This window comes from Pituophis catenifer, unplaced genomic scaffold, assembly GCF_029215685.1.
Source record: "Pituophis catenifer annectens isolate HBS135680 unplaced genomic scaffold, rPitCat1.0.hap2 SCAF_6, whole genome shotgun sequence".
Taxonomy (NCBI): Eukaryota; Metazoa; Chordata; class Lepidosauria; order Squamata; family Colubridae; genus Pituophis; species Pituophis catenifer.
This window is the reverse complement of record NW_027256886.1, coordinates 56,053,656-56,076,510: the sequence shown is the minus strand read 5'-3', so window position 1 is coordinate 56,076,510 and position 22,855 is coordinate 56,053,656. Positions and strand designations below refer to the sequence as shown.

Sequence of the window (22,855 nt, the reverse complement as noted above, 5' to 3'; positions counted from 1 at the left end):
CACTTTCTTTCCCTGTATGCTGTTGTATTTCAGATTACGGAAGATACCTGAGCAAGAAACACCAGCATCTTCTCCATGGTTGCAATTATGACGATACCATCCTCCATGAGAACAGTCCTCCAATCTGTTTTCATTCCCTCTACAATTTACATCATCCAGAGTTATGTTTCCTGAGCCTTGACCAAAGTAAGCGCTTTGATGTGCTCTGACGGCACTTCCACAATCGAGTTGCTTGCACACAACTGTTGCGTCATTTAGGTCCCAGGAGTCATCACAGACGGTCCCCCACAATCCATTATGAAAGATTTCAACACGTCCCTCACATTTATTTTTTCCATTGGCCAGTCTTACAGATTCACCTGAGAAAGATGAGTCAGAATCCATATTTTTGAATGTGAAACTGGAAATAATGAGGCATTTGATACTCCAGAGATGAGCAAACAATTTTTAAAATTTTGCCAATGAATTAGGATTAGTATAAACTTCTGTTATAAACTTCATGGTATTTATAATTCATAGTATTCAACTTTGGAATTCTTATTTAGACTTACCAGGCAACTTTTCTGAGTGTGAAATAGCATTATGTGAAACAGTTACATCAGAGAAAAGAAATAAGGCATAAAACCTATAATTAAGGTAATTATAGTGGAGCATAATTACTCCCAGTATTGGGGTAACAGTGCTACAGTCGATCACTAAAAATGTTATACCGGTAATTAGTGAAATTTTCTTTCCCCACAGTATAACCCTGCAGGGTTAAAATATGCAGAGAAAAACCATTTAATCTGTTTCATATTATATTTATGTGAACATTTCTAACAGTATTTCTATACTAGTATTCGTAGAATTAATACTAACTTTTAAACCTTTTAAAATTACTCATAAAGTCCATTTTCTTTACTGATATATCTTCATATTTGTGACTGAAATATGATCTTGTACTAAGTTTATATACATAAACTTCCTTCAGTGTTATACTACGGGGTAGGAAAATTTCACCAATTATATACACACATACTATGTGTATGTGTGTGTGTATGTGTGTGTGTGTGTGTGTGTATATATATATATATATATATATATATATATATATATATATATATATATATATATATATATATGTATGTGTGTATATATGTATCTGTGTGTGCATTCAAAATTAATTAAAGAAGTTCATATGGCAAGTACATAGCTCTCTGTCTTGAAGAATGGATAGCTTTGGTGCATCTACTTTAATATATCCTTTTGTAGGGTTATATAACATTCTTATTTGAACAAAAAGTGAGTAAGATATGATTATCCTATGATTTGACAATAAATTAGTGCTGAAAAAGTATGGGAAGATACAAAACCTGTATACAAAATCTGTGTTGTCAGATATAACTTTAGTGATTTGTTTCATACAATTCTGACATTGATTCATAGAATATTGTTAATCTTCTCTCATTTGATTGAGAATTATCTCTCCAAGTTGTTTATAATCCCCACCCCACCCCAAGGCTTCCTACATGTTCGTTCCATTGATCCTTGTCATGTGAAGTGCAATAAGTGATGTGAATATAACAATTACTAGACTACGTTTTTGATCACTCATCAGTGCATGATTATAGAAAATAAAAGTGTGAGTTTTCTTACCAAGGGCTTCTGTGACGACTGTTTTGATAGTTGTTTGGATAGCAGGTGGAGCTGGAGTAGTAGATGTAGCTAAAAATGCACCAAAAAAGTCAGAGCATATTTGTGAGATAATAACAATGAATCCAGGCACGAAATAAATTGTATACAGTAAGTGAAACTGCCTTACTCCCCAGTATGAGACTGCAGATGATATCTTTATTAGTAAAGGGCTTATATATGATCACTTACTAAAGAAGGATTTTGCATGCTAGACATTTACAATGTTTCTAATACGAAACAGCCTCTGTCATGACTTAATTAAGTCTTTTTTTCCACAGTGATATATCCTTAATTGGATTTCCTGAAAATGGCCAAATGACCAGTTGGGTGAGATTTCCTCTGTCTGGACCAAGATGTCTTCAACTACTAACAAGGGAACCACGTTCCCTTCATTTATATGACTCTCCTAGGTTAGAGGTAGTTTTAGAATCATTCCACAAGATCCTCCATACAACAATGGTGTGCAAGAAGCCTCAGGAGCAGCTGAGGGACAGGGCTGCAATCACTTTGCTGTTTAAATAGCAGTCATTTTGGATTTTATTTTTAAAACAGACAATAAGTAGTGCCTTTTATTTAATCAATTTGTAGGATAATTATCGTTATTAAGCTAAAAGAGTCTCTTTGCAGTCACAGCCTTTTACACCTTTTAGAAGATCTGCATCATTTCTGAGACTTCCTTATTGGTAAATAACAGGGAAGAGGGTTGCTGGAGGCAAGGTAAAATAAGGACGAATGGAGTACCTTTTTAAAAAAACTTTGATGGAAAACATAAGGATATAAAAATCTGTGGTTTTATTTTATTATTTTTATGTACTTTGTAGCTTTGGATTGTTTAGTTGTGGATAGCTGAAATTTTTCAATTTGTATGAATTCTGATTAGCCAGGAAGCATTAATCAATGTATAAAATATTTCCTCCTTGACTACAAGAGGGAGCTAAGAACATGAAAAAAATATCACTTTATCAGATTGCAAAAGTCTGCTTGAGAAGTATTTAAATAAAAGAATTCACTTTGTAGTTCAATTATGTTCTAAAAATCTTACAAAAGCAAGAGGAACAAACTATTCAAGTAATTGGAAAAAAGATGACTAATTCAGAGATGTCATTATGTATAGAAAGTTATCAAATCACCAAGGCACTTTCACAATGCAAATTGTGAATTGTGCAAATACCTGACAATGCAAAAATCTTAACTGCAATTCTTGGAATGTAAATCTAGTACTACTCTCTATTATGATGATGGTTTAATTACAAGCCTTCCAATGTAATGGAAAGAAAAATTCCAAGTAAATCTACAATTCTCAAGAAAACAAGTCTGGGACTTTTTCTTCATGAATACTAACAAGGTTGAGAATCCCTTGAGAAAAAGAGAAGTTTATAATTGCTTGATAGTTATTTCAGAAAAGAAAAAGATTTTATTCTATGAGGACAAGATGGAGGGAGTGATTTAATGAGTAATTGGAATTAGGATGGATTTTTACTGGTCTGATATATGTAATCGAAAGAAAGCTCTAGGGTATGGATTTGTTGTTTATAAAGTGGGTTTGAAAATGGAGTTTTTCTTCCTTTCTTTTATATATAATAGTTGAGTAATTCCTAAAGTTTATAAAATATTATTGAAAATGAATTTGAAAGTATATATATATTAGGAAGAAATTTAAAAACATGTATTAGAATTCATTGAGTTTAAAAATATTTTTAAAGAAAAATTTTAGAGTTTTAAAATGGATTTTAAAAAAACTGTTTTTCCATTTAAGGTTAAAGAATTTGAATGAGCATAGTACCTTGTTAATATAAATGCTAATAGTTTATTAAGATTAATAAATTAAAATAGAAATTATTATTAACTTCCCACATGAAATAAAAAAGCACATATAGTTAAATTGACTGCTTTATTTCAAGAAAGGAACATATCTAATTTTGTTTCTATTTGGAAACTCCTTCTTGGTTTTGTGTTTGAGATGGAAAAAAATGAAATTTTGATTTGCGGCTTTGCAAATTAGCTACGTGTATTATTACAGAAATGCCAATTATATATTGTAGTGTAAAAGCAAAAGGTTGAGGTGGTAATATTATTTCTACAGAGCTAAAAAGAGTTAGAAGTCAATGCTTTTCTTTTTTTCCCTTCTCTCTCACACTCTCTATTTTCCCTTTAACGTCCCCTAGTTTCCTTATTTTCACTTTCCTTTGTATTTTATATTCTGATAAAGTAATAACATTGGAATTAAAGTTATTTGTTTAACAGATTTCTGATGTTGATTTTCCAGTGAATAGTCTCTCTTTCGGTTGAGAATTACTTCTCTGAGTAGCTCCAATACTTCTATTAAATGCCCAGATGTTCCTTCCACTGATCTTTGTCACATGAATGTGATGTGAATATAACAATTACTAGACTACGTTTTTGATCATTCATCAGTGCATGATTATAGAAAATAAAAGTGTGAGTTTTCTTACCAGGGGCTTCTGTGACGATTGTTTTGATAGTTGTTTGGATAGCAGGTGGAGCTGGAGTAGATGTAGCTAAAAATGCACCAAAAAAGTCAGAGCATATTTGTGAGATAATAACAATGAATCCAGGCACGAAATAAATTGTATACAGTAAGTGAAACTGCCTTACTCCCCAGTATGAGACTGCAGATGATATCTTTAGTAGTAAAGGGCTTATATATGATCACTTACTAAAAAAGGATTTTGCATGCTAGACATTTACAATGTTTATGATACGAAACAGCCTCTGTCATGACTTAATGAAGTCTTTTTTTCCACAGTGATATATCCTCAATTGGATTTCCTGAAAATGGCCGAATGACCAGTCTGGTGAGATTTCCTCTGTCTGGACCAAGATGTCTTCAACTACCCCACAAGATCCTCCATACAACAATGGTGTGCAAGAAGCCTCAGGAGCAGCTGAGGGACAGAGCTGCAATCACTTTGCTGTTTAAATAGCTGTCATTTTGGATTTTATTTTTTAAAACAGACAATAAGCAGTGCATATTACTCTTAATCAGTTCATGGGATTATTATCTTTATTAAGCTAAAAGAAGCTCTTTGCAGTCACAGCCTTTTATACCTTTTGAAGAGCTGTATCATTTCTGAGATTTCCTTATTGGTAAATGACAGGGAAGAGGGTTGCTGGAGGTAAGGTTAAATAAGGATAAATGGAGTTTTTTAAAAAAAAAAACTGCTAGAAAACATAAGGATATAAAAATCTGTGTTTTTATTTTATTATTTTTATATACTCTGTAGCTTTGATTTGTTTAGTTGTGGGTGGCTGAAATTTTTCAATTTGTATGAATTCTGATTAGCCAGGAAGCATTAATCAATGTATAAAATATTTCCTCCTTGACTACAAGAGGGAGCTAAGAACATGGAAAAAAAAACATGGGCTTTATCAGATTGCCAGGGTATGCTTGAGAAGTAGTTAAATAAAACAATTCAGTTTATAGTTCAATTATGTTCTAAAAACGCAAGAGGAACAAACAATTCATGTAATTGGAAAAAAGATGACGAATTCAGAGATGTCATTATGTATAGAAATTTACCAAATCACTGAGGCAATTTCACAAGTACCTAACAATGCAAAGAATTTAACTGCTATTTTTGGAATATAAATCTGGTACTACTCTCTATTATGATGATGGTTTAATCACAAGCCTTCCAGTATAATTGATATAAGAGTTCCAAGTAAATCTACAATTCTCAAGAAAACAAGTCTGGGACTCTTTCTTCATGGATACTAACAAGGTTGAGAATCCCTTGAGAAAAAGAGAAGTTTATAATTGCTTGATAGTTATTCCAGAGAAGAAAAAGATTTTATTCTATGAGGACAAGATGGAGGGAGTGACTTAATGAGTAATTGGAATTAGGATGGATTTTTACTGGTCTGATATATGTAATAGAAAAAAAGCTCTAGTGTATGGATTTGTTGTTTATAAAGTTATTTGTTTCACAGATTTCTGATGTTGATCTTCTAGTCAATAGACTCTCTTTCAGTTTAGAATTACTTCTCTGAGTGGCTCCAACACCTCTATTAAGTCCCCAGATGTTCCTTCCACTGATCCTTGTCACATGAAGTGCAATAAGTGATGTGAATATAACAATTACTTGACTATGTTTTTTGATCACTCATCAGTGCATGATTTTAGAAAATAAAAGTGTGTATTTTCTTACCAGGGGCCTTTTCTGATATGATAGTTATTTTGATAGGGGTAAATGGAGCTAAAAATGCACAAAAAAGTCAGAGCATATTTATGATATAATAGCACTGAAGCCAGGCAAAGAAATAAATACAGGGATATCTTTGGTAGTAAATGGCTTATATATGACCACTTAGTTACCAATCAAGGATATTTTATACTAGAGATTTACAATATTTATAATACGAAACAGCCACTGTCACAACTTAATGAAGTATTTTTTTCCTCAATGATATATTCTCAATCAATGATTGTTAGATTAGTCTTTGAGATGATAGCCACATTCATGGAGCCACTGAACTTCTAGATGTAGAAAGACCAATGGTGAACAAGCTAATTATTATTTTTAAAGAAAAAAATCCAATTGTGAGTTATGATACCTATCATTGATGCTTAACAGTTTATTAGAAAGTTAGATTTGGAACAGAAAAAAAGAAGTTGGTTATTCACTGTCTCCAAAGACACCTGTTCATAAAGAAAGGAAATTTAAATGTCACTCCTATTGATTTTACCATTCTTCCATTTATCCAGTCTTATATTTCAGTGAGTAATTTATAAAAACTAGAATAACTATCTCTTCATCAGATTTAGAATCATCCTCATCGTCTATTTAGAGTCAGAAAATAGCTTTCTGTCGCTAATACATATAACTACAGAGAACACCAAAAAGGTAACAAACAAATCCTTTTTTTACCCTGATTGAATTAACTGTTCCTATAGATACACCCACATACTTTTAAAGTCTGTTTTAAAGGGAAACCTTGACTATTAATTCCTAAAAAGCAATGTCTATTCTACTGTATATTTCTAGAAATTTCTGGCAACAAGTGTGCCCCCAGGAGAGCTTTCTCCTATTCTGATCAATTGATGGACTTTGACAATTGTTAACTAGGCAAATATCAAATAGCCAATCATCAAGTCATTTAGAATGGGCAGCACCATAAGACATGTGTAGCTATTTCTTCCACAAGGAAGAGACATATTCAATATTGCAGTCATTTATGTCTTCCTTAACACGCATGGCAAAACAAAGTTCGCCATGTGCTACTCAGAGATTGCGATAGTTGATGGGAAAGTGGTGTGACTAATTTGTTGAAGAATCAATATCATTAAAAAGTGGGGGGAAGAGGGTGTGCTCAGGTCTTTTAAAAGATCAATATTAAAGATACACTACTTCATTTTTAATAATCAGATCAGATCAAATATTGCAGTGAGCAAGGACAGTATCTAAGACCAGATAATGCTGTTCCTTCAGGATGATTGAAAATTATCCAGAAGGTTAATAGGGATTATAGATCCATTATTGATTCTTGATTAGAACCAGGATTTAAAACAGCAGAGCCTTATGCATACCACAAGACAAACTGCTACAGATTCTAGATATAACAGAGAATTAGGCTCTCTGTAGAGTATATTTTCTTAGCTATCAGAAGATGAGCTGCTTTGGTATAAAGAGAAGCAGAAAATGAGAAATGAGTGTGCCACACATTTGCCACTTGGTTGCTTCAGGAAGATGCCAAACCAACAAGGGGTATCTTCACAGAGAAGCAAGGTTTGATGCCCCTCCAAATCCAGCCATGCATTCACATAATAAGACAACCAAATGCAATTCATATCCAACAAACAATAAACAAAAGTAAAATGAAGATTGACTCAGCCTTCCATCCTTCTGAAATTGGTAAAATGAGAATCCAGATTTTGGGGGCAAATATGTAAATAACGCTGACTTTGTAAATCTCCCAGAGAGTGCTGTAAAGCACTTTGGGACAGTATATAAAAAACAATTGCTACTAACCTGCCTTCCATTGAGGACCTGTATACTGCACAAGTCAAAAAGGGGGCTGTGAAAATATTTACAGACCCCTTGCATCCTGGACATAAATTGTTTCAACTTCTATCCTCAAAACAATGCTATAGAGCACTGCACACCAAGACAACTAGACACAAAAACAGTTTTTTCCCTGAACGCCATCACTCTGCTAAACAAATAATTCCCTCAACACTGTCAAACTATTCATTAAGGCTGCATTACTATTACTATTAGTCTTCTCACCGTTCCTATCACCCATCTCCTCCCACTTATGATTGCATGACGTAACTTTGTAGCTTGTATCCTTACGATTTATATTGATATGGATTGTTTCATGATTGCTTATTTGTACCCTATGACTATCATTAAGTGTTGTACCTTATGATTCTTGACAAATGTATCTTGTCTTTTTATGTACACTGAGAGCATATGCACCAAAGACAAATTCCTTGTGTGTCCAATCACACTTGGCCAAAGAAGTATTCTATTCTATTCTATTCTATTCTATTCTATTCTATTCTATTCTATTCTATTCTATTCTATTCTATTCTATTCTATGCTACGCTACGCTACGCTACGCTACGCTACACCATGCTATGCTACTCTATTCCTGAAGAAAGAAATTCTTTTTTACTACTGAATATTGCATTAACAGTCTGTGGTTTAATAGCCAACTAACGTATCTGATTTTGAGGAGAGGAATACTCTAGGACTTTTTCTGGAAAAAAATTATTTCTTCTGTGAGGGTGTTTTTATCAGTTATTTAAATGACAAAAGGTATCATTCACACAGAGTAACTAACCAGAAAGAATTTATTTTAAGACATGAAAAGGGGATACGGAACTTACCAGTTGGTTCTTCAGGACGAGCTGTTCAGAAAATAAAATAAAATAAAATTATATGTAAATGATATCACTTGTATTAATTGTCGATACTACTATAACCAGTCATTAAAAATCTGGTATGATTACAACTAAAATGTGATAGTGAACTGTATTTTCTAAAAAACATGATGAGGGTCGGTGTAAAGGTCAGTGGAAGGAAAGAGAGAAGAATAAAGTAACAAAGGCAGAAATATGGTTATGTACATTTCCCAATTTATAACATTCCCACAAAATAGGAACCCAATGCCCGACAGTTTCCATATGTGATTTTGTTTTTGGATTAGAATAATGAAGAAGGCGTGGTCCTGAAATAGACATCTCAGTATACATATCTGCACAGTTATGTGCATCTGAATGATTGGTTGTTAAAACTCATTTACTCTTCAGAGTAAAATGGCAGGCTTTCCTAACATGGATTTTTCCAAATGGAATGGGGCCAACGTTCCTGAAGCAAGATAAACTCAGAGTTCTGTAATATTGTTGAAATCTCTGGACTAAGGGTCATGCTTGAGTGTCTGTTCTATTTTAATATAACCCTCTTGAATTGTATAAATTGTTCTTAATTCCTCAGCAAAAAGTAAACATGACAATTTATGATTCATCACATATGATGCCCTGGAAGTGATGTCCCAGTGCCTGGAGGCTGTGTGGATCTGGATGGGGAGGAACAGGCTCAAGCTCAACCCTTCCAAGACTGAGTGGCTGTGGCTCCCGGCATCCCAATTTAGTCAGTTGACTCCATCACTGACTATTGGGGGCGAGTCTTTGGCCCCCACAGAAAGGGCTCGCAATCTGGGAGTCCTCCTGGATATGCAGCTGTCTTTGGAGGAACATCTGACAGCTGTAACTAGGGGGACCTTTTGTCAGGTTCGCCTGATTCGCCAGTTGCGGCCCTTTCTTGATCGGGATTCCCTGTGCACAGTCATTCATGCCCTCGTCACCTCTCACCTTGACTACTGCAACACTCTCTACATGGGGCTCCCCTTGAAGAGCACCCGGAGGCTCCAACTGGTCCAGAATGCAGCAGCGCAGGTAGTGATGGGAGCAGCATGGCGCTCCCATGTAACACCGTTCCTGCGCGAGCTGCACTGGCTCCCAGTGGTCTTCCGGGTGCGCTTCAAGGTGTTGGTTATCACCTTTAAGGCGCTCCATGGCATCGGGCCTAGTTATCTTTGAGACCGCCTGCTGCTACCGACGACCTCCCATCGTCCCGTGCGCTCCCACAGAGAGGGCCTCCTCAGGGTGCCATCAGCCAATCAATGTAGGCTGGTGACTCCCAGGGGGAGGGCCTTCTCTGTGGGGGCACCTACCCTCTGGAATCAGTTGTCCCCAGAGATAAGGAGAATCCAAGACCTTAGTGCCTTCCGCCATGCCCTTAAAACCCACTTTTTCCAGCAAGCCGGCTGGCTTAAGAAGAAATTTTAAATGTTTAATTGGTTTGTATTTTTAATTTTGGGCCAAATTTATATATATTTTAATTGTTTTTAATATTTGTATTTCATGTTTTTTAATTCTGGCTGTACACCGCCCTGAGTTCTCAGGGAGAAGGGCGGTATATAAATTTAATAAATAAATAAATAAAATAAATAAAATCAGCCTGAATTTGGCATTTTTGTCCACCTTTCGAATCCTTTCCAAAGACTTGGCATAGGCAGATGTGGATGTTCGATGGTGTTGAAGATATTGTTGCAGGATATAAGCTGTTCCAAATAAAGCTGACCTAAGCATAGCTCATAAAATTATCTGCTACAATGTCCTACCTGTCAATGGCTACTTCAGCTTCAACCATAACAATACATGAGCACACAATAGATACAAACTTAAAGTGAACCCCTCCAAACTCGATTGCAGAAAATACAACTTCAGCAACAGAGTGGTCAATGCCTGGAATGCACTACCTGATTCTATGGTTTCATTCCAAAACCCCCAAAATTTTAACCTAAGACTGTCTACTGTTGACCTCACCCATTCCTAAGAGGTCTGTAAGGGGCGTGCATAAGAGCACCAGCGTGCCTACCATCCCTGTCCTAATTTTCCCTTTAATTGTACTCATTTTATGTATTCAATTCATGCTTATATTTATATATATTACTGAATATGTTCTTGACAAATAAAAGTAAAATAAATTTTAAAAAATAAATAAAGCTGTCTTTTGCAGTTGACTGATGGTGAATTTGCTTCAGTTGTTTTGGGATTGCATCCAAGCCATCAATTACTATTGGTACTACATTTGCTTTCTTTTGCCATAGTCATTCTATTATTATTTAGTTGATTACTTAGTTTAATTTACTTATTATTTGCAAACAATAATTTTTAAACTTCTTGGAAAAATTATAGATTGAGAGTATAAACTTACTTGTGAGGTCAGCTCTTGGCAATGGAGTTGTGAAAGCCTCTGATAAGAAAAAAAAATCTATTAGTCTTTATTTGTAAAAATAATGAAGGTGGGATACAAATAAGTAAACAAATATCAGTTGTTTTCTCTGCTTTTCAATTGCTTTTCTACCAATAGCCATAGAAGCTCCTTCCAATTCATTGTTTTCTCAGTTCTCAACCTTACCAACTTTAAGATATATGGACTTCAGCATGCTGGCTTGGGAATTCTGGGAGTTGATGTCCAGACATCTTGAAAGTTGTCAAGGTGAAAAACATAGCTTGAAAGGACAGAACCATTATACTAAACAAAATAATTTCAAAATGACCACAATTAACATAGATAAATCGTGAAAACATTCCTGTCCATTTGGAATGAGAGATTTATGAGACCATAAAGCAGAGGTCTTCAAACTTGGCAGCTTTAAGACTTGTGGACTTCAACTCACAGAATTCTATGCTGACTGGAGAATTCTGGGAGTTGAAGTTCACAAATCTTAAAGCTGCCAAGTTTGAAGACCTCTGCTACAAAGAAACAAAGGAAGCCACTTTTCAGTTTAGGGACTTATAAGATTCCTTTGATGAGACACATGTGATTCTACATAATGAAGAGCTGAGGATGGTGTTGATAAAGGTAAAAGCAATAATTAAAAAACAATAAATACATAAATAAAAAGAAAACAAACAAACAAAAAATTTAATAACCTTTCCCCTTCAAATGGCATCTGCCATAAAACACTAGGTTTTTTTCTGTCATCAGTTTTCTATGTTTCTATGACTGACTGCAGCATATCTACAGATACCTGAAAATTGAGATTGTTTCAAAAGCAATCTCATAAAATGACTATTGGGTACCCAGAGATTTATAAAACTGTTGTCATGGAGAATTTAGCCAGAAAGCAAACTGGGGGAGGATGCTCCTTGACGTTGCTATGGTCCACTACACTATAGTATCAGATTGCATTTTCTGGACAGGTGAATAAAGCATTCAACTGCAATTATGTTTTGCTTGTTTTAAGGACTAATTAGCCCAAGAGTTCTTCCCAGAAATAACAGTAATATTGGATTTCAGATTTTGGATGCTTGGTTTTTTGTGGTATAGGGCTATGCAAAGTATTTGAAAAAATCCCAGTGCTAATATATATTAGACTGAACCAAACGCAGAAAGCTGTCTATGTTTGCATCAGTGGTGGGTTGCTACCGGTTTGCTCCGAATTGGGCGAACTGGTAGCGGTGGTGGTGGGAGGCTCCGCCCACCCACCTGGACATGTGCAGGAGTGTTGCACGTGAGTGCGAGCGCACGCAAGCCCACAAGCAAACCGGTAGTGATGGGTTTTGAAACTCGTCCCTGGTGTGCATGTACAGGGACATTCAACAGTTTGGATTCACCAATAAGATGAAGTGATTCGGCATCCACATTTGTGCTGAGACAGCTGGGGACATTTTTCAAAACAGCTGTGTGAACCTTGTAAATGGTCCATCTGTTTTAATAATCTGAGCAATAATAACACTATATTGTTAGTGTTATACCCATCTTGAAAAATATATCTAGTAAATGTGTGGCCTAGCCTCCTACGTGAAAGAAATTTCCTGTGCAGCATCTTCAACTGAAGAGGACCAAGGAGGTTATATATGTACAGAAGTTCACAATGGAATGGATTAAGAACTCTGGGGTTGAAGGAGGCTCAGAGCTTGCATGTTCTTACTCTAGAAAGTTCTACAAGTCTACTCTTCCTTGTCAAAATTTGAGACTTCAAAAGGGACTGTAGAAGAAGCCAGAATATTCTCTTGTTGCTTGCACACTTCCTTCTCTTCCTGACCACAGAGATAGCACAGTCCCGAGTACATGCTATCAAGGGAGGAAGAAATATTTCTAAAAGCCATTTCCCAAATCTTCTTCTAGTCCTAACTGGAAGGAAGCAAAAAATAGAAAAGAAATTATGCTGTATTTGAAAAGATTTCAATATGGCATAAATTCTGGCAACATCTTTGACTATTTATAGAGTTTTGAAAAATGGGCAGCCTTCCCAAACTAAGATAGGGTGATCTTTGTGTAATTTCTTCCATGGGATTTAATGCTGGTTTGAAGCCTGTCTCAAAGGGATAACAAATCTAAATCTGAAATCACTAGTTGCTAGAGTTCTGATTTCTGAGATTAGACAGAGAAAGAAAGACATGTACAATAAAGTAAAATATCAGCAAAAACTCCCCATGGCAGGAAAAGCATAGCAGCAAGTATCAGAATAACAAAATAATGGAGTTGGAAGGGACCTTGGAGGACTTCTAGTCCAACCTCCTGCTCAGGCAGGAAACCCTTTACTATTTCAGACAAATGGTTATCTAATCTCTTCTTAAAAACCTTCAGTGCTGGAGCATCCACAACTTCTGGAGGCAAGTCATTCCACTAGATAAATTGTTCTCCCTGTCAAGAAATTTCTCCTTAGTTCTAGATTGCTTCTGTCCTTGATTAGTTTCCATCCATTGCTTCTTGCCCTGCCTTCAGGTGCTTTGGAGAATGGGTTGACTCCCTGTTCTTGTGGTTACCTCTTAGATATTGGACCACTGCTATCATTTATTTGCTTTATTTGCTTTAATTTTGCTTTAATTTATATGCCGCCCTTCTCCGGAGACTTAGGACGGCTTACAATGTGTTAAGCAATAGCCTTCATACTTTTGTATATTTATACAAAGTCAGCTTATTGCCCCCACAATCTGGGTCCTCATTTTACCTACCTTTGAAAGGATGGAAGGCTGAGTCAACCTTGAGCCTGGGGAGATTTGAACTTGCAGTAATTGCAAGCAGCAGATGTTAATTATAGTGCTTTAGTCCACTGTACTACAGGCTCTTACTATCATGTTATCCCAGTCCTTCTTTTCAATAAACAGGATCAGTAGCATGCTTACCTCCTACATCATAAAATGCAATGAAGCCTTGACCTTCTGTATCAGAATGTCTGTATAATACCAAGATCATCAGGCCTGAATAAGAGAAAAATGTCCTTTCTCCTTCGCATATTTTCCCAAGTAGACGTGACCTCTCTGGTTCTCCCTCATAGACAGCAATATATTCAGTCGCACAATTTAAGCTGAAGAGGAAAAAGTACACAAAAGTAATCATGGACTGGACAACAGAGTATCAATGGGGGAAAACACTCTCGTTTCCCCTTTTATGCAAAAAGGCCAATGAAATTTCAGGGATTGAAATGACTGAAAAGGATTTGAAAGAAAAATGCTTACTTTACATAATTAAGGTTTGTTCTTATTGGATGGTGCTCAGGGGAGTCAATTCTCCAGACACACTTTTGATCACGATTGTCTCCAAGATAATATGGGCCAAAAAATGAGCCTGTAGCGTCTGAAAATGTGCCGCCACATCCAGGTTCAGCTATCAAAAAAAGAAAGAAAGAAAGAAAGAAAAATAGTAGAATATCATATTTCATCGTATATTAAATTATATAATATCTATTGTACAACTCTATACATTTTATGGTGAAAATTTATACATTATCTTAATTTAAGAATTGTGAATGTAATTTAATATTAATTGATTAGTATTTTACTTCCTGTATTTATTTAATGAAATGTATCATATCTAATACCTGTTAGCAAAAACACAACACAGCTCCACTATCAACTGAAGCTGTTCCTATAAACACAGTGGTTTTTTAAATCTCATTTTTCATTAAAAAAAAATCTTATTGTTTCTTATGTCTTACAATCTTGGTCACGTTGATCTCATGATAATCAGCTCAAGCAGAAAGTTGACATAGATCAAAATATAATACGATGAGATCATTAGGGCACAGCTATAAGAAGTAAAAGTGTGCCTTTTCATGGGTATGTTTTATTTTTCTGTGAAGACCAAGCATTAGGTATCATTGTATTAATCAAAGATCTCACATGTCTTATAACAGGGGTGTCAAACTCAAGGTGCGGGGGCTGGATCTGGCCCATGGGGTACTTAGATCTGGCCCATGGGGCTGCTGTGGAAACAGCGAAGGACTGGCCTGTGGTGTTTCTGGCAGCGCACTCAGGCCATCAAAGACGCCCCCGACATGAGTGATGTTGAGCTGGCCATGCCAACCCTGGGCACCGGAGGTCAAACACAACCCTGATGCAGCCCTCAATGAAATCGAATTTGACACCCCTGTCTTATAATATTGCCTATATTATAAGACAGCTATATTTGACTCTCCTGTTTTGAAATACAAAATCCATGCAGCATAGTAGAAGACTGGTGAAATAAAAATGTCTGGAAGCAAGGAAATTCAAGCATTCTGTGATAAGTACCTTTTAACGAATTTAAAATGTAAATATACACCTTGTGGATATTTGCATGTCAATTGCTTGCTGGGGAATTATTGTTCTAAAAAGTGTTCCACAAGGTTGAAAACTAATTTTTCTGAATTATGTTACCTAGATGTTCTACTTACATGTTGAAGAAAGATCACTGGGCATAGGAGTTACTCCTTTAAAAAGAAGGGGAAAGGGGAAAAAAAAAAGATAAAAATGAATTATTTTGCTGTTACCTCAAATGTGGTGGAAATTGTGTCTTGGATTAGTTTGATCATATAGTGTTTGTGTGTTTTGTGTTTGTGTGTGTGTGTGCATGACTTTTAGGGAGTCAACCATTAGAAGGACAGCATAAATTTCTCTTTACTAAAGCTCTCCTTGCTGGTCTACCATCAGCAGAGCACTAAAAGCTTTGAAGAAGACTTACACAAAAACATCTGTGGTAGAATCCAGGAAACTCTGCTCACAGACACGTTCATCCTAGTAACTTCCAAATTGGGCTCTATTGTAACGAGTTCTACATGGGGTTGCCCTTGAAAAGCATCTGAAAGTTTCAGATGGTGCAGAGTGCAGCAGCAGTGAGCAGTAGGTGTGCTTCTAGAACAGCACCTATTCCACCTGTGCTTCATGAGCTGCATGGTTGCCAGTCCAAGGTGCTGGTTTTAAACTTTATAGTCCTTCATAGCATAGTACTGGTTATCTGAGGGACCAGCTCTCCCCAACTACACTTGCCCATTCCATTAGATCTGGAAGAAACGGCATGCTTTGGATCCAGTCCTTTGGGACTTATACCTGGGAGATTCTAGGAGATGGGCCTTCTCCGCCATATTCGCCCCCAGAAGTGAGGTTAGCGCCATCCTTTTATATGTTACATAAATCCTGCAAGTCCTGGCTATGTTGTCAGGCCTAGGATCCCAGGGAACCAGGGATATCTTAAGATCGTTTTAGTGTTTTGATTAATTTACTCTCTCATGAAAGAAGGCAAATATACGTGAACCAGGGTCAGTCACTGGGACCAGAGGTTTAGTCTTCTGGACTTGTGCTGCAGTCCATCCTTTACACTTTGTTTAAGATGAGTTGCCATAATATACCTAAAATAAATACCATACTAAAATACTAAAATAATAGTATTTTTGGAGTATTAGACGGACCTACCTTTTTTGGTGAGGAAAAGAAGAAAAAGAAATCTGCCTCTGCCTCTGCCTCTGCCTCTGAGCAATTTTGCCTCCTTGCAACAAACAGCAAACAGCCTGCTTTACTCTCATTTTCATTTTCAGCATAGCTTGATTAGCATAAGGAGAAAAAAAAATCTGCTCCAGCAATTTACATCTTTGCAGCAAGCAGCAGAGCCCTGCAAAACAGCTGAGAGCAAATCAGCTGAGAGTTGGGAGGCCGAGCCAATCAACTTGTGCTAATTAGGTTATGCTGAAGCTGAAAGGAGCTGTTTTTTCTTGCTGTTTTGCAAGGAAGTAACTGCTGTGAGGCAGAGGCCAAAGGGTGGGGGCCAGTGGGTGGGTAGAACTACATTCGGTGTATAAGACGTACCTTTTAGGGGGGAAAAAGGTACGTTTTATACTCCAAAAAATATGGTAAATAAAATAAATTTGAAGTGGCATCTTTGTAACTCATGGGGAAAAAATTATCACATTATTCATCCCCATGCATTGTTACTCAGATGTTTGGTTTGTAATTAATTATGTTTATGAAAGAAAATAAGATAAGAATTTTAATCTGCAGCTATTGGTTACTTGGGAGAAAGGTAATTCTTGAACCAAGAGAATTAGAATAGACAGAATAGATTGTCCACACCCATTAAAATTTTCACTCCTTGCAGTGCAGTAAATACCTTTATTTTACCGATTTATAGTCAAATCCATTTTTATTAAAAAAATAGGACAATACAATGCTGATCAAGTTAGGGACAGAAGAAGTCTAAGGCTCTTATGGATAACCCTTCTGGTAAATGATAATCAGGCCCAACACTTCCTGTTGGCAAACACAATCAAGCAATCTTTACTTTACTATTTTTCTGGAAATTTCAAGTGAGAGGTCTGCAGATGAGAAGTATGTACTTAAGAAGAGGTACATATGATCAACCCAGGCAGGAGAAAAGTGGGAGTACAGGTTCTGGGTGTGCCAAGTCTAGTGTCAACCCTGAAGCGAACCAGGCTCAGGACATCTTTGAGGCTTCATGATTGCCACAGGGCAGAGGGGAAGAAAGGGAGGGGAAAAGCCTGGCTTTGTAGTCAAAATAAAAAGTTTTTCTGTGGGAACCAAGGATATTCAAACAGATGCTGGGGAGAGGACGAGTGGAGTAACCAAGCAACCAGCCAGCACCTCTATTGGAGAATGTGATGGATGACTTGGGGGAAGGGGGAACATTCACTTTTTAATTAGGTGAAAACCATGGGAACTTTCAGAACTTTGGCTTTCGCCAGTTGTGCCAATATGATGTATCCAATAAACTGTTCGTTGAGGAATCTGGCTGCTTTGGAGTTCTGTCTTGAATGGGTGCATTACTTGGAACGCTGACGTTTATTAAGGAGATGATGGATTAGGATGTGTGCTGCTGATTCCATAATTGACAACAAATGTAGAGGGGATATTATTAAATCTTCCTTGTTTCCCCTTTTTTTCGTTCAAAACTGAAATATTCCTACTTTATCTGACATAACCAGCACTTGATCTCGCAACTTTTTTTGCCTGGCTTAAGAGCTCATGAATCTGATGTATTTAGAAAGTAGAAGCAGGAGGGAAAGAACTGAATATTAGAATTTCACAATCTGTTTAATATGAAACAATTGTTTTTCCACTTATGCTGGCAACACCTGAATGAGAGTGATTCATTCCCAACCCTTTAATCTGGTCATATTTCTCAATGCTAAGGGAAACAATGAAGAGTGTGTATATTTTGCAATGTCCTTTCTTTTGTGCCTACTTCACAAGCTTCCTATCTTTAAAGAAAAAATATGGCATTGAATCAATTCCATTAGAAGAAGACGAACACTTACCAGATTCTGTAGATGCTGCAGAAAGAAAAGAAAAGAAAAAACTTATTTAATATAAGCAAACACATTGTTATGCCCCGGTCCCTTTCTTCTGTACCTACTTCACAAGGTTTTAAAAAAATTTGTGGCATTGAATCAATTCCATTAATAGAAGAACAACACTTACCAGATACTGTAGATGTTGGGGGAAAAATATTTAATATAAGCAAACACATTGCTACATTTTTGGAGATCCTGTCCCAGTACTGTAACCCTATCATTTCTGTCATCCAGTCTTAACATTTGCCCTTTATGCATTTCCTGCCCTTTATTTAGCTATTTATTCTTCTTATTTGCATCCAGCCAGAATCCAAAGTAAGGCTCATATCATCTGAAAAATATTAAGGGAATTCTAAGTAATGCTTAACTTCTCTGTGGCAGCTCCTGCCCTCTGGAACGATTTGCCCCCAGAGATACGAAGGATATCGGATCTCCGGGTCTTTCACCGTGCCCTGAAAACTTTTCTTTTCCATCAAGCAGGGCTGGCGTGAACTCCCCCCCCCCCCCATTTTTAGTCTTTTTTAGTTTTTTAGTTTTTAAATTGTCATTGGGTTTTAATTCGAATTGTTTTAAATTTGGGCCAGTTATGTAATTCTTTTAATAATTTTAAATTTTGTAGTGGTATGTGTTTTAGTTCTGGCTGTGCACCGCCCTGAGTCCACTAGGAGAAGGGCGGTATACAAATTGAATAAAATAAATAAATAAATATTGGGACATATATATTGAGTATTCTTAATCACTTATGTATTGTAAATCAATCTCTTGATTACATAGATACTCTTCCCAGATTAATATTCTGCAGTAGCCTAAATAATAAGTGGAAAACAAAATGGCGTTTGGTAGGACCTATGGAGTTGATTGACTGTGTAATTGTGTGGAATTTAGGCTAATCTACTTTACTTCTAGATGTAGAACTATCTACTACATTTGAGCTATAGGAATCAATGTCTGTTTACTTTCTGATGTCCCTGGCATTTTACACTGTAATATAAAGCATTCTGAAAATGTAGAAATGATTATATTCACTCAAGAATATAGCAAACCTTACAATATTGTTTTCTTCATTGTGTAAATACAAACTCACATATTGAGAACGATAGCTGAAGATTTCCAAATTAAACATTTGGTTGATTATAGTGTGAGATTTGTTTTATACCAATTATGCCATGGATCAATCCACTTTGAATCTTGGTAATGGTTATTAAATAATTACTGTTTTTTTGGCTTTATATCTTAGTGTTTAAATATAGATATGATGTTTTGCCTGTGATATCTATTGTAGCAGGAGTGTCAAACTTGCGGCCCATGGACCGGATGCGACTGGATGGTTTAGCAAAGGGGAAAAAGTCATGATATGTCACGCGATGACGCTGTGATGACGCAAGTTTGACACTCCTGTGTTGTAATTTATCAGCATCTATTGTTGTAGGAATTATAAACCTATCCTGTAAATAGTAATAAATGAATGAGTCCTTCCAATTAGGAAAGACACAGAATTTAGGTAAAATATTCTTCTCCTATCTAGCATAATAATTCTTATTGGCTAGAAATGATTGGAATGTTTATTCAAAGACTTTTAGATGGATACTGAGTTGAAGAAGCTTATGGCATTTCAGTTTACAATAAAATCAGAATTGGTAAATATCCATGGAAAAGCAATACACATATTTCTGAAATGTATATAATTTTTGTTCTATTAACTTGATCCATTTAATTTCATTTGTCTTTTATATATTTTAACCATTCTTACAAATATATCTTGAGTAAAATAAAAAAAAATATAGAATGTCTCATAATTTAATTACAAATCCTAAAATGGGCCCAAATCATTCTAAGATGTTTTTATTACTAGATTCATTATCTTTACACAGCAGTTCTTAAGGCATCAGCCTTAATCATATTGCATCTGATCTATTGAATGGGGAACCAAAAGCATGGTATTCATCCAACCCCAAGTAGCTGCATGGAGGTTCATTCTTTACATTAGGCAATAATAGAAAAAATAGAAAAAAACTGTATTTACATTGCTAAAATAAGGACAGTCACTTATATGATAAAATGTGGCATTTAAGCATAAGTGCATTTTTATTTCACATTTTTGCTACGTGTATGGCATAGGGCCATTTTATCACCATCTGCTGGCATACAGTAAGAAGAAGACCTTTCAAGTACTGACCAATATTTTTTCTAACATCTTACCCCATTCCAGCTACATCTTAGCTCCTAATTTTGCTATCATTCCCAAGTTTGTGACTTTGTGGGTTTTTTAGGATAATAATTTAGATCAAATTATATTTCAATATAATTATCATTTATGGAAGGAAGGAAGGAAGGAAGGAGGGAAGGAAGGAAGGAAGGTTTAATCAACATTGGGCTGAGAAATTAGTACTACATTGGCTGAAACAATCATTGGTTTCATTGATTTTTAGTTAGACATTTTTTATTCCATCACCTATTGTAAGAAGAAATCAGAATGTGGTTGTGCAGAAATCAGTAAATATACTTGCAACAAGCTGTGCTTAAATCTGTTACTAAGTTAGGAAAACCCCTAGCCTTATAATGACTTTTTTATTACATAAAACTGGAAAAGCTACCCTGACTGCATCTTATACTGAAGATATATTTCCCAGAAATGTTCTTTTAGGGAAAATATGATGGATTGAGTAGTCTGTGGCTCGTGCTGATAGAATCACAAAACTGAGACAATGATCAAAGCAAACAAGTTAGTCGGGTCTATCTTGTCCTTCTGCTTTCAGTGAAATTCATAACTTAATTCCATTCAAGTGTCTCAATTCAATTTCTGCTATTTAGTTATTTCTTAGTAAAGTAATTACTGGATTAATTATTACTAACGTTAGCTAAATATCAAGTCTACCCATAACCTGTAGACCAAATTTTATAGTCCCTCTGATGAAATAGGTTTCAATAAATCATAACTGTCCCAGATAGTAGACTTATGGGACCTTAGCTGATTTTGGAGACTCGTAGTCAGAACCAGTCCAGTACTTGCCTAGGGATTATCTCTTAATCCTATGGCTTTTAGCTCGATTAGGAAGGAGGAAAAATCTCTGAAAGAAATATCCATAATGTTCCCAAGAAAACTGCAGTACACACTAGTCATTGCTTTAAAATATTTAAATAGCCTATTTTTTTCAGTTCTTCATTATTATTTAGCTCATTTCCAACCTTGTATATGGAGAGAATGAAATAAGTATGCCTTGGTACTCTCTGAGCACTGATAAACACTCTGAACTCTCTGAGCACTGATGATGTTACCTAGTTTGGCTAATAAATCATCTTTAAGAGAACAACCAAGCTCAAAGAGCACCAAGGACCCTTCATTTCAACCCTGAGCTACAAATATTCTCCTTTGTTGGTACCAAGTATCTCTTCACCCACATCAAACCCAGCATATTACCTGTGGCTGAAAGTAGCAGCACCCCAAGAAAGATCAGTGTGTGATCCATCTCAGGGGAAGATTCCAGAAGAATTTAAAACAGTAATTCTGTGGCAGGGATCATCTGTGAATATATACACTGCAGAATCTGAAACTTGATCTGCATTTTTTTCAACAGTGCAGATGAAAAGGAAGTGATCTGGAAAATACTTCAAGATGCCAAACAATATTTGTTAAACTGTGCCAACATTATAGGTGCATACAAATGGCATTTTCCTTATCTTTTAATTTCTATACTTCTTTAATACTTTATACTGTTTATTGTGTAAACAGTCTTGAAAATGAAGCCCAGATTTGTCATCCTATTTCCTCTTTTTTTTTTTTTGGTAAGAGATATTTTCCAGGAAGAAAGCAGGCAAAAATCTATGGATTTGAGGTGGTATCAAATGAATTGCAACAGAACACCAAAAATCCTCCTAACTACTATGCATAAATGGGAACATTCTCCATATCAAAGGGGATTATAAAATTGTGGCATGTTTGGAAGTTACCACATCTTAAAGAGGACATTTTCCTTCAGCTGCATTGTAGAATGTGACTCCTGACATTACTTCAGTGTGCTCAAAAGAAATTGGTTTTTTTCTTTTTAAAGTCCAAAATACTCCAATCTGTATTACAAACCATTTTTGCTATTTTAAGGACTTTCATATTTATTTTGTGAAAATGCATGAGAATTTTCAGAGATTCTCCTAGACTCACCTTAAGTAGATCATTTTCATTTTGTCATACCTCATCGAGGCTGCATTCTGTGTAAGTCCTGCTTAGGCATTAGAACCTAACAGGATTTATTGAATTATATACTCCAAGGGGCAGAGGAATGCACATTCTTCCCCCATCCCTGTCCTTTCTCAGAGGTAGCAATAGAATTAGGTATTTTGGCTGCTAGCAAAATCAGGATTATAATACAGTTAAACACCCACAGGAATTTGAAGGCAGAGATTGAACCCAAGGTAGTTTGCACACAAGTTTTGTGAGAGTCAAATCATCTGGCTATTAAGCAAAATAAAGTGGTCAGTCTGAGTCACAAACTGAAAAAGATGTCAAGCTAGGAAAGACCCTCCATCAGCCGATATCATCCCAATCAGTTTCTTAGAACAGCTCTTTCAATGTATCTGTAACCAG

General features: G+C 36.0%; 1 protein-coding gene across 1 annotated transcript in view; it reads right to left on the bottom strand.

The window, feature by feature from the left end:
- The window catches only part of DMBT1 (deleted in malignant brain tumors 1), a 111,774-nt gene extending 89,307 nt beyond the window's left edge, over positions 1 to 22,467 (bottom strand). Inside the window, exons 1-12 of the mRNA XM_070946291.1 lie at positions 22,433 to 22,467; positions 19,541 to 19,671; positions 18,404 to 18,409; positions 18,241 to 18,255; positions 15,370 to 15,405; positions 14,174 to 14,321; positions 13,841 to 14,022; positions 8,528 to 8,548; positions 5,844 to 5,891; positions 4,128 to 4,193; positions 1,509 to 1,704; positions 48 to 400 (exon numbers count right to left, since the gene is read on the bottom strand). Coding sequence (XP_070802392.1) covers positions 48 to 400; positions 1,509 to 1,704; positions 4,128 to 4,193; positions 5,844 to 5,891; positions 8,528 to 8,548; positions 13,841 to 14,022; positions 14,174 to 14,321; positions 15,370 to 15,405; positions 18,241 to 18,255; positions 18,404 to 18,409; positions 19,541 to 19,671; positions 22,433 to 22,467 — 1,237 coding nt within the window. The remainder of the gene's footprint in view (positions 1 to 47; positions 401 to 1,508; positions 1,705 to 4,127; positions 4,194 to 5,843; positions 5,892 to 8,527; positions 8,549 to 13,840; positions 14,023 to 14,173; positions 14,322 to 15,369; positions 15,406 to 18,240; positions 18,256 to 18,403; positions 18,410 to 19,540; positions 19,672 to 22,432) is intronic.
- Positions 22,468 to 22,855: the final 388 nt, after the last annotated feature.